At 35.0% G+C, this 12,726-nt stretch overlaps 1 protein-coding gene across 1 annotated transcript in view; it reads left to right on the top strand.

The window, feature by feature from the left end:
• The window catches only part of LOC124535690 (neurogenic locus Notch protein), a 117,950-nt gene that overhangs the window by 88,077 nt on the left and 17,147 nt on the right, over positions 1-12,726 (top strand). Inside the window, exons 6-12 of the mRNA XM_047112001.1 lie at positions 3,366-3,559; positions 3,721-3,876; positions 4,027-4,209; positions 10,894-11,008; positions 11,501-11,622; positions 12,014-12,181; positions 12,576-12,714. Coding sequence (XP_046967957.1) covers positions 3,366-3,559; positions 3,721-3,876; positions 4,027-4,209; positions 10,894-11,008; positions 11,501-11,622; positions 12,014-12,181; positions 12,576-12,714 — 1,077 coding nt within the window. The remainder of the gene's footprint in view (positions 1-3,365; positions 3,560-3,720; positions 3,877-4,026; positions 4,210-10,893; positions 11,009-11,500; positions 11,623-12,013; positions 12,182-12,575; positions 12,715-12,726) is intronic.

The following is a 12,726-nucleotide window of genomic DNA, read 5'->3' as shown; positions in this document are numbered from 1 at the left end:
CAACATCAAAATATATTTATTACTAGCTGCAACCGCGACTTTCGCGTTTTAATTTAACAAAAAAAAAAAAAAAACTATTATAGCCTAAGTAACTCCTTATAATATCAGTCCCGCCGTTCCACAGATTAGAACAAACAGATAGACTGACAAAAATTGTAATATAATGTTATTTTGGTATATGTACCGTGTATACATACATGCATTGATTAAAAAAGGGCTATATTAATATTACAAACAGACACTCCAATTTTATTACAATATAAATGTATAGATATTAAATAAAGATATTTAGATAAGTCCCAAGTGAATTGAAATTTAAAAAAGTAATATTACAGGACCAAAGACAAATGACACATGCTTTCACACGAATAACGTTTCGTTTTCAAAAAAACGATATTACCTCGTAGATAAGGTAAAAACAAAAGATAAGCTAAATAATTCAACTAACAGTAATATCAATCGACGTGTGTATGACATGCAAGCCGCCGTCTCCATTACAAGTGTACCACCGTGATCATTTGTTACTGACAGCGGTAGCCCATTGGTATTCAATTTAGTTTTATCTAACAAACATTAATCATGTTAATCAATAGTTCCATCCGTCGGAAGTTACTTGTACCGTACTGGAATAGACACATATTTTGGAATTTTAAAACATCCAACTTTCTATTGGTCGTGTCGATTCGGGATTGCGGTTGAGCGATTGGTCGTTCGGGATTTATTTATTTATCGACATCCATCTCCCTACGTCGTGGCAGCACTATTCGACATTGTGATGCAGTTCTTGTGCTCGTTTTGGCGAAATTTATTGATCTGAAATATGGATGTTCCGTGTCACGATGTAACGGGCAATAAATCGCTCGCTCACTTGACCACTGCATATTTAAATATTACGAATTGATATCTTTCGAACCGAGATGGTCAAGTGGTTAAAACGATAGTGTGTTTAATTTATATTTTTAATTTATCTCGTGCTCGGCGGTTAAGGAAAACATTGCAAGGAAACCTGCATGTGTCTAATTTCAAAGAAATTCAGCTACATGTGTATTCCACCAACCCGCATTAAAACGACGTGGTAGAATTTGTTCCAAACCTTCTCCTCAAAGGAACCCAGCAACAGGCTTTAGCCCGCTCCATCTCTTTTAAACATTGAAAGTGATTTTTTTTAATTTAAAAAGTGCTACTCACATTGAGCTATATTTTCTTTCACTTATTCGTAATTCGACACCAATTTTATATTTAATTACTGCAAAATTTTGACTCGGCTATGTCACGACAAAGTTTTAAAGCGCAGTTTTGCGAAAACCTGGGCGCGGTCATTATACAAACACGCCGAGAAGCCGGTAGTCTCTGGAAGGTAATAAATTTCGCTGAGCTTTGACTACAGCAATGATTATAATTATAGATGATGAGCGTGCGCTATGTAGCTTATAGATATACGAGTATTTACTATACAACAATTACTTATATTTCAAGAATGTCACAACAGAGAATATAAAGTTTGATGATTTCGATTTGGTCAATATTTTATACGCTATTACAACAACAAAGAACAACGACATCAGCCTATAAATTTCCCACTGCTGGGCTAAGGTCTCCTCTCCCTTCGAGAAAAAGGTTTGTGCATCTGGCAGAATTTCTATGAAATTAGACAAATGTAGGTTTCCTCACGATGTTTTCCTTCACCGCCGAGCACGAGATGAATTATAAACATAAATTAAGCACATGAATATTCAGTGGTGCTTTTAGGTTTGAACCCGCAATCATCGGTTAAGATGCACGCGTTCTAACCACTGGGCCATCTCAGCTCAAACGCTATTAAGAATGAAATTAATAAGACATAAGGCATAGTTGGTACATCTGTTCATACAAATAAGGTATAGTTCTGATCGTAGCCTTTTAAACTCGGCTAGGTAAAGTAACTTATGATTAACGATGATGACTGTGATCGCGAATGTCTTCCGCGTCGAGTTCAACGCTACTGGTCTTCATTGTAGGTTCCTTTTGAATATCCAGTTTATAGGATATTCAGTAAAGCATTTTTATATAATCTTAAAGATTGATTACTTATTTAAAACTAGCGATCCGCCCCCGCTTCGCACGGGTACAATGATATGACATCACAGTGGAAACTTCTACAATTATCACTATTTCTTTAGTAAATTGTCCATGTATTATATATAAACCCCTTCTTCTCAAATCACATGTATTAAAAAAAACTGCATCAAAATCTGGTGCATAGTTTCAAGATTTATTCATACATAGGCATATAGGGACAGAGAAAACGACTTTGTTTTATACTAGTGATGAGAAGGATCAAATTCACACGAAGAAACTTGTAATCTGTTTTCGGTATATTTTGATGTTGTCCTAAAACGAATTAATACTTTTTGACAATTGCGATATTATTATATCAAAATATTGAATACATATTTGATTTAGACGTTTTACTTAAAACATCGTTCGCTTGAGTATCTCAAATTGATATTAACTAAAATTTAATTTATTTTATGGATTTTTTATTGATTTGTATTCAATTAAAATTATATCTGATCGGCCTAAAACGATTTCTTATCATTAATGATTTTTACTTTGCTATCGTTACATTTGAGAATAAATATCGATTTTGAATGTAAATAACATTTATGAGCAGTTCAAAATAGAACCTGCTCCTCACTTCAAATATCATAAATATAATAGTCTTTAAATTACAGGCTTGGACTTTAGAGTGTGGTGCTGTATATTATTATATTTGTAATATCTAAACGCGGTTTGCGTTTGATAATAGTTCTTATTTAAAAATGATACCTTGTAACGATCGATTTAAGTGTACTTGTTGGTATTTCGCAATGATAATTTATTTCATCTTATAACCCGATTTCTAATGTAACTAGTAATATTGGTCGTTTTAAGATCAGATATAACATGCGCAAGCGCACGCGCCCGCGGCACGCCTGTTCCAACTTAGCCTTTGGGTCTTTGTGTTGTGAAACTGTGATTTACCTTATCTCTGACCTCTTTTGTTAAATGCTAAAAACGAAATGCTTAGATTTATAATCATTTCTGCTGTTTAATTATTATTATTTAAAAAGCTTTGAAGTAAACTTAATATCAAGCAGTTCACTTAACATTCTTTGAAAATATTCCTCAAAGTGACCGCGGAATTTCCACCGCCGAATTAAGACAAAAAATGTCGGTTAATAAGCGTGAATTTTCGAGAAAGTGTAAATCGGTACCTTTTTAAGCGGGAAATTTGGGAAAAATGTTTTAATAAACTCAAATTTTTGATTGTTTAAAGCACAATTTGTCGGTTTTTAAATAAGAGTATTGTAATTCATAATCTTATTATTTTTCTTCATCACCAGGCCTCTCGTGTGTCAAAACGGCGCAACTTGCACCAATTCTGTGGGAGGGTTCTCCTGCATCTGCGTCAACGGCTGGACTGGTCCCGAGTGCTCTGTGAACATCGATGACTGCGCAGGCGCTGCTTGTTTCAACGGCGCCACGTGTATCGATCGTGTTGGAGCGTTTTACTGCAAATGTACTCCTGGAAAAACTGGTATGTGATGGAATTCTTTATATATTTTTAATCTTCTGATTTGAGCTTGGCCAATACTATAATATATTCGTTCATTTGTTAAATATTGCTTTATCAAAATTAACCAATTTAATTATTCTTCTAGTAGTAAGTGATTGATAATCGTTTCTCTTGTTATTCAGGTCTTCTCTGCCATCTGGACGACGCGTGCACTTCAAACCCTTGCCACGCAGACGCCATTTGCGACACGAGCCCCATCAATGGGTCCTACACTTGCTCGTGTGCTTCAGGGTATAAGGGCTTAGACTGCTCTGAGGATATCGATGAATGTGAACAAGGTTGGTACGAGTGATCTCTTGCAGACTGTTCCTGTTGGGTTAAAGTTGTGTTTCCTTTAGAGGAATTTGGAAGTACAGCGTGTTGGTATTTCGTCGTTTTTTTTTTTAATTTTCTTTAAATTTCTTGATGTGTTAATGGTTTATGTACAGGATCACCCTGCGAACACGACGGCATCTGTGTGAATACACCTGGTTCGTTCGCCTGCAACTGCTCCGTCGGTTTCACGGGACCGCGCTGCGAGACCAACGTCAATGAATGCGAGAGCCATCCCTGCAGGAACGATGGCTCGTGTCTCGATGACCCTGGTACCTTCCGATGCGTCTGCATGCCTGGTAAGTACTCGCTTAAATAACAACAACAGCCTGTCAATTTCCCACTGCTGGTCCAAGGACTTCTATCCCTATTGAAGAAAAGTTTGGAGCATATTCCACCACTCTGCTCCTGCTGCATAGATAGAAGGAACTTCTCGATAACACGCAATCATCAGGTATAAGTCTCATCTTCTATTAAGGTTTCAGATTCTCGTTTCGTTAATTTTGTTCTTGGACTCATAGATAGATATTGTCATGTCGTAATAGAAATGTGAAATGAAAGCGATCGAATGAGTTCATTAGTAAACCGATCCGATTTTATTTTGACATTCGTCATAGAACTCATTCACTCGAGTGAACGTTCTTCGTTATTTGATTTTATCGTTAGGGTTTAACCGTATAAAACAAACCTCATGTCATTTTATTCACTCTATTCTTTATGTAATAAGTGCGATGCAAAAGCGCGTGTAAAACATGTTCTTACATGAGTTTTTTTGTTTAAAACTTTTGTAGACATATACCCATATGATGTGACCCATGATTAATGGTTTCAGCATTGACACCTTTCGAACTATGATATCATGATCTGTAGCTACACTGGCTGTACATAAATCGAACTTAAAAAAAAAAATCAAATACTAGTAATCGAATCCGTAATATAGGAATGCACCAACACGTTCGTTCAGTTGAAAAGTGCTATCAAAGTTCCGTCAATCATTTCAAATATAAATCGATTTGAAATTGCGCTCATTCGTTTCGGAATTGAACTTTAAAGCTACAAGTGTCTCTGGTAGACCATAGTCTTCACTACGTCTACACACCACAAACTACAAAAATACCAAACGGTTTTTACTGATGGATAGAGTTGTTCATGATTAACAGATACGTCCGCAAACACAGGTGTATATTGTGATATTATCGTTTTTTGGAAATCGTGATCGTTATCCATTATATAAATCGAATCTAACTAATATTATACATGAGAAAGTTTGGATTAATATCAGTTATTAAACTCCAATTCTAGCTGAGATGGTCGAGTGGTTAGAACGCGTGCATCTTAACCGATGATTGCGGGTTCAAATGCAGGCAAGCACCACTATATACATGCGCTTAATTTGTGATTATAATTCGTCTCGTGCTCGGTGGTGAAAGAAAACATCGTGAGAAAACCTGCATGTGACTAATTTCATCGAAATTCTGCCACATGTGCATTCCATTAACCCGCATTGGAACAGCGTGGTGGAATTTGTTCCAAACCCTCTCCTTAATGGAAGAGGAGGCCTTATCCCAGCAGTGGGAAATTTACAGGCTGTTAGTTTACTTTATTCAACTCAAGAACGGCTAAAGGGTCATAACAAAATTTGATACAATGGTACAAAAAATAATATTATGATATTTTTTATCCATAACTCTCACACCCTCCTTACACGCGGTTGAAGCCGCAAGCGGAAACTAGTAATTCAATATGTGACGGTTTATTTATATATCAAGATACATTTTTCGTGATATAGTTAGAAAGCGATACAGGTAATAAATGCGTTTCCATTGTAAATAGTGATGTATACGTTATTATTAATAACATTTTAACGTCATCGGTTTTGTATTTTCGATTTGATTGTACTTGTTGCTTTGTGTATAGAATTGTACCTTGATTTGTGAAGTAACGGTACAGTAGTATCTCCTATGTTACAATTTGTTCCTCGGTTGACAGCTTGATGATAATCATTACCTGGAAGGAGATGGATTGTGAAAAGTGCCCTAGGGCTGCTAATGCAGGGAAAACTTTAAAGAAAAGATTATTTTTATATTTGGCAACACCCTTGTCGAATTGACAAGTATTTATATCCCATCTACTCAATTAATAACTATTAAATTCAATGTTGCCAGACGATTCTAATTATTGTAATATGAAATTTAAAAAAGAAGTTTGAACTTCTCTTCCTGATAATGTTGCCTCATTAAGGACATATTATTATAGATTCATAGTAACTTTTGAATTAGACATGGTTGTGTCTTATTAGAATTGATAATAAAAATCTATTGATAATGACAGTAGGACTTTATTGTCACCGTTGTTATCAAAAAGGAAAATATTAGTGTTAGTCTGTGATCCAAAAATGTTTTTTATTGTAAATATTTTGCTCATACGCTCATTTTGTGAACTATTCGATCTGTACGTGCGTCAAATTCTCTTGACATTTTATCATTCACTCAATCGATGACTAATCGGTGACTATTTTAAATACGTGTGTGTCGTCAGTAGACCATTTCACACATACTAAAATCGAAGAACATGACCTTACTAAGTCAGTAGATTGTTTAGTTTTTACATATTAACTCCTAAATTAATTATATAATTTAGAGTCGTTTTAAGGAGTGCATAAACTGTCAGAGTATCTAAAACCGAATCTCACTCTCATATGAAAAAAAAATTACTCTATTAAAGAGAGATTCAATACATAAGTACATATATGAAAATATGTATATTTTTAATTATTTAATTTTCTGAATTGCCATCTAATTAAAATATCTAGTCCCTTAGATAATATATATATAATTTTTTTTTTAAATTATAATTACAAAGTTGGAATTATTTATTGCGTGAAGTAACAGAATTAATATACACGACGATTATATTTTTTGCTCAATCGTCATCCTTAGCCGAGCGTCGGTTCCCATGACGATGTGAGCACCCGACTCAGTACGCGGAAGCATTGCGCCCGCGCAGCGTTAATTTAACGCTTAATATAAACTTTATTAAAATGCAATAAGGACTATTTACGGGCATCGCTAAACGTCCATACTATTACATAGATACCTATTATTAATAAATAATATTTTTATCTTTCGCGTGACTATTATTACATTTGGGCGAAATTTTATTTAAAAACATTCGCGCTACATGAGAACTAAATATTATATGATTATTTAAAAAGTAATTTCTTTGTATTAAGTGTACGTATAGCCAACGTGCCCTGAGCACATTGTCAAGTACACAAAACATGTTAGCGATGCAATGATGCGGATGGAACCACTCGTTGGAACGGTCCCCCATGTCATATAATCCGATCAAATCAAATACACCTTCATAACTACGTCCATAGAACATAAAACTTACTCTACAATTCGGACGCATGAGACGCAACTTCGAGTGCCGTATAACCCTACGAAATTGAGAAGGTTGTTTATGTTAACAAGGTTATAGAGATGTGGACGCTATTATATGCAGTTGTGTAATATCACTTATCTCACGCATGAGTGATTCCAGACTTGTCTGGCAAGTGGACTAATAAGGGCAAACGCAGCACTTGGTATGACATTATGATTTTTTATAGAATAAAACATGTCCCGTGGGCCTTTGCACTCGGTTTTTATGAAGATGCAACCGTTACTTGTTTATTGCCCGCGAGTATGTTGAAACATTTTTAAAACGTCATTATAAATGTATATTAGATACTAGTCACTGCTCTTATGTGATCTTTTCAAATTGAAACATGTATCTGTCAATTGAATTTGACGCAATCGTAAGAAGTGTTGTATATATATTTTTTGTTGACAACTTATATTAATTAGTAATAGAAGTCTTGTCACCAAATCTCTTGACAAAAGTTATAGAGGTTTAAAAACGCATACTTTGTCCTTGAAGAGATTTCTTTCTGCTACTCGAGTTAAGTTGCAATAAATTAAGAAAATAACGTAACATAAAATGAATTTAAAAATATTTACATAGATATTCATGATACATTTTATTGTTATTTCACATTGTATACACCTGTCTTCATTATACGAATATCTTACTACACGAATTTTAAATAAACAATTTATTTTAAAAAAAGAAATTACTGTCGTTTACAAAAAATATTCAAAATGAGTACTATAGCTTTACTAGAATAATATATCACTTATATGTAATTATCTTTCACCAATATCAAGATGCAACATAATTTATGTCGGTATGTGATACTCATAATGCCTAACAAACAAGCTGCTTGCGTTTACAAATATAAAACCTTTTAAGTATTCAAAACTTTTTTCTTTTTATTCGCGATCTTTTTAACGTTTAATTCCCGAAAAGCACCTGCAGTGCGATTCTGTTACAATTCACTTCGTATCTCACTCGGGATATTTTGACCATCAACTTACAATGATACGTTATTTTGATACGTGTATTCATTATTTTTTTACTAGCAACCCGCCCAGCTTCGCACGGGTGCAATACTGATACTAAATACAATACAGAAATTGTTTATTTACGACATCACATTACAAACTTCTAAAATTATCAGTGTTTCTTTACTATATTGTCCGTGTATATACTAAAACCTTCTTCTCGAATCACTCTATCTATAAAAAAATACCGCATCAAATCCGTTGCGTAGTGATTATTGCTATAGCCGATATGTCATATCACATTTTGACATTTCAAATGTGATTTCAGCGGTGAGTTTCGACTTTATTACAGAATACCCCTACCGGTCAGTACTATGTTTATATGTGAAGTGTGCATTAAACATTCAAATATGCGCATAAAACCGGCATTAGCTTGCGCCCGCGTCGGACATTCTTATTGTGGCTTGTGATCCGAAATCGTGACGATGGCTCGTGGTACAAAGATTATATGACAGCGAATACGGAGCTAATGCAGCATTTCGTCTCGCTCCGAACATATACTATATTTAATATATATCGTACTTTATTATGTATTATGAACTTTAATTTATATAATTTTCATTAATTATAGAAAGCAAGTGTGCTCAGCTAAACTTTATTTCTTTTCGAAGAGAATCTTTTGAGCTTTCTTGATCACGCTGCTCAAAAATTGGAGACTAAGGAAGAGTAATACTATCAAATCTCTCAAATATTGTCTGGAATTTATAATGACTCCATTCGTTATTCGAGTATGATTTTATCCACAACACTTATTCAACTGTAAATAATAAGTCATATGTTTTTATGTGAAAGGTTAATTACTGACTTACCTTACACGCAACAAGTATTTTACAGTAAATAACAAGACGAACACAGTAGGTTTTGTTAATTAATTAATTTAAAAAATACATGTATTAAAAATATGTATTTTGCGTTTTCCATTTACACCATCCGTCGACCCGCGACATGCGCTCGCGCACTGGGCGTGGCCTCCCCTCCCTAACTACCATTTTGGTAGATACGATAAAGGCTCAATAGGGCATGTCAGCTATACAAATGCTTGCATAATATTTTATTACTCCGAAAAATTGGTATTGAATTGTTCTGTGAAGCAATGGGCTTAAAGTTTGCTCGGGTTGGGAAATATTTGATTTGAATTAATGTCGCTCATAATGGATCTAGATCACTTAAGAATCATTGATTGCGCAAATACATAAACCGTCATTGCACAGGATAAACAATAATTTACAACGTGCAACGGCATTGTTATCATTATAAGCGAGATCTTCTGAACCTTTGTGACAGAAATGTTACAGATCCGAGCAAGAATAAATGAGTTTTGTTAATATAATTAATTGTCTTTATAATTCATATTGATTTAGTGTTAGGGCTTTGAGTTAGCACTTCTGGGTAGACTGGGTTGGTACTACCCACTCATCAGATGTTTTACCGCCAAACAACAATGCTTAGTATTCTTATGTGCCGGTTTGGAAGGTCGAGCGAGCGAGGAGGAGCGAGTCACTATGACAGGTACAAGGGATATTACATTTTAGCTCGCAAATTTGGTAGGACATTGATGTAATCTAAGAAATTTTTCACAGTGTCTATGGGTGCTAATGCCCGCTTACCATCAGGTGGCATTTGCCCGTCAGTCTACCCTTAACACGAAAAAATGACTTGTAACTCAAAGCACCAATAAACATATGTGATTTAAACACACAACAATGAGTTAAGTTGTGCTTCTCCAACCATTAGTAAATTCTTCAATTTATATTATTCCGTTCAAGAGTGTCTCCCCGTTTCCAACATGTATGACACATTTCGATTCGTCAAACGTGCGTACGTACATCCACTCTGACATTTTAATTAAACACTGTCCCAGTAATTAACATGCCAGTACGCTATTCCCTTGAAAACTTACTTTGTTTCGTCCATTACTTATTAAGTTTTACGAGTCTAATGATCTTTTAACTGAGACGAGTTTTGCGTTTTACTTTGTTGTATGACTCGTGTTTGATAGAATATATTTTTATGTAATTTTTTATCAGACAATATTAAGGAAATAAATCTTAAGCTATGTGTTCTGTACTTGCTCATTCATTATGGTTTCTATCGCCAAAAAGCGATTTAGTATTGTTGAGTTTCGGTTTGAAGGATGAGTGAACTAGTGTACATAGTGAGCATCTCAGTTCCTTAGGTGGCGCATTTGCTATATGTTGAATTGTCAAAATTTTTAACGGTATAATATCTATCTGCACCGGTGAACACCAATTATTATATGTCATAAGAACGTCAAATATTACCGAAAATTGGTAAACAAGTGTTTTCTAATGGAAAAAATGGCATAAATAACTCAATATCTTGTCAAAAATAAGTCTTAAACTTTCTGCCATAAAATTCAAACAGCAATTAGCTACGCGTCCGAGTTAACGACTCCATTTATGCGATGCATCGATTCAAATTTATAGTGTTTTAAATCAAAACGACACGCACTAAATTATATTGACTGTAACAAACAAACAAATGAATTTATGTTTAATAATAAATCTATTTCAGGCTTCACGGGAACACAATGCGAGGTGGAAATAGACGAGTGCGCCAACAATCCGTGTCTCAATGGCGGCGTGTGCCACGACATGATAAACGCGTTCAGGTGTACTTGCGTCATTGGGTGAGTCTAATGTGTTCATCTTAAATTATTTATAAGCTTTTTCCCAACATGCTTTATTTCCTGGAAATCATACTGAAACTACTGTTAAAATATGAACAGCTGATCAAATGGGTTCTATCGAATGATCCACAAATGCTCAATGGAATATTGAGTCGTAAAAAATCCCAAGATAAACGTGAATTTACTTGTGTGATAAATATTTGTTTTAATGTTTCGTATGTAAGAACGTATACTTAATTTCATTCTCTTATATTCTTATTGTATATCGACATATCCATTTTTTCCTTGGATAGTAGTGAACACAAGGCATATTAATTATTTAAGCTAATAATAATAACAGATTCTTTTTAATATGCTTAATACTGTTAGACATACATAGTTAAATATATATCGGTTTTAAAATTCAGTATTATTAGTTATTCTAATCTTATATAGCCAAAATATGTAATAGTTACATCGAGAGAATAACTCAAGTTGATTTTTCTTTTACAGTTTTACTGGTGCTCGCTGTCAGGTGAACATCGATGACTGCGCTTCTAGTCCTTGTCGAAATGGAGGCACGTGTCATGATTCGATCGCTGGATACACTTGCGAATGTCCACCTGGCTACAATGGTGAGTTTGGACCAACGTTTGAACAAAGTACAAAATATAATGACGACCTCCATGGTCGAGTGGTGTGTACACCGGTTTTCATGTGTACGCCACTCCGAGGTCCCGGGTTCGATTCCTGGCCGAGTCGATGTAGATTACCATTAGTTTTCTATGTTGTCTTGGGTCTGGGTGTTTGTGGTACCGTCGTTACTTCTGATTTCCATAACACAAGTGCTTTAACTACTTACATTGGGATCAGAGTAATGTATGTGATGTTGTCTCATATTTATTTATATTTATTTTATTTATATTTACTGAATAAAACGCCAGCACAGCAAATTCAAGATTAGAAGATATCTTTATAAGTTTGTGCAACATTGGCCAAATATCCCAATTCTCATTTACTTCACAGGAATGTCATGCGAGACCAACATCAACGACTGTCTGTCAGCACCGTGTCACCGAGGGGAGTGTATCGATGGAGACAACAGCTTTACGTGCAACTGTCACCCAGGATACACGGGTCGCGTGTGTCAGACCCAGATCAACGAGTGCGAGTCCAACCCTTGCCAGTTTGGAGGTTGGTTATGTTTTGTATGAATAATTTATTGGTACCAAATTTATTCAAGAGTGGCAAATATTGGTGTAGTGGTACATGAATTGGTCGTTGTAAGACATGACTTATATGAAATTAACATTGTTCGATTGCGCCAGACTATAAGCTTTTGTATATGATTGCAATAAGTGCGAGCCCTAAGTAATTTGGACTCGTGAATGATTAGACATAAAATAGTCTGATGTAGTATATTTTAAACTGTTGAAAAATTTTGGGAATTGCAATATAATGTAATTTGGTACGGACTATCATCCTGAAATCAGTCAGTATTTTCTCGAATACATTAATAAAAATAAATTACGAGAGCATTGATAATCTTTCATTACGAGAAATATTTATTGGATGATTTTGCCTTCAGGTCATTGCGAGGATTTGATCGACGGATACCAGTGCCGCTGCAAGCCAGGAACATCGGGTCGGAACTGCGAAATCAATGTCAATGAATGCTACTCCAATCCTTGCAGGAACGGAGCCACTTGCATCGACGGCATCAACAGGTTAGACGCAAT

Source organism: Vanessa cardui, chromosome 2 (assembly GCF_905220365.1).
Source record: "Vanessa cardui chromosome 2, ilVanCard2.1, whole genome shotgun sequence".
Classification (NCBI taxonomy): Eukaryota; Metazoa; Arthropoda; class Insecta; order Lepidoptera; family Nymphalidae; genus Vanessa; species Vanessa cardui.
This window is presented reverse-complemented; position numbering and strand designations above follow the sequence as displayed.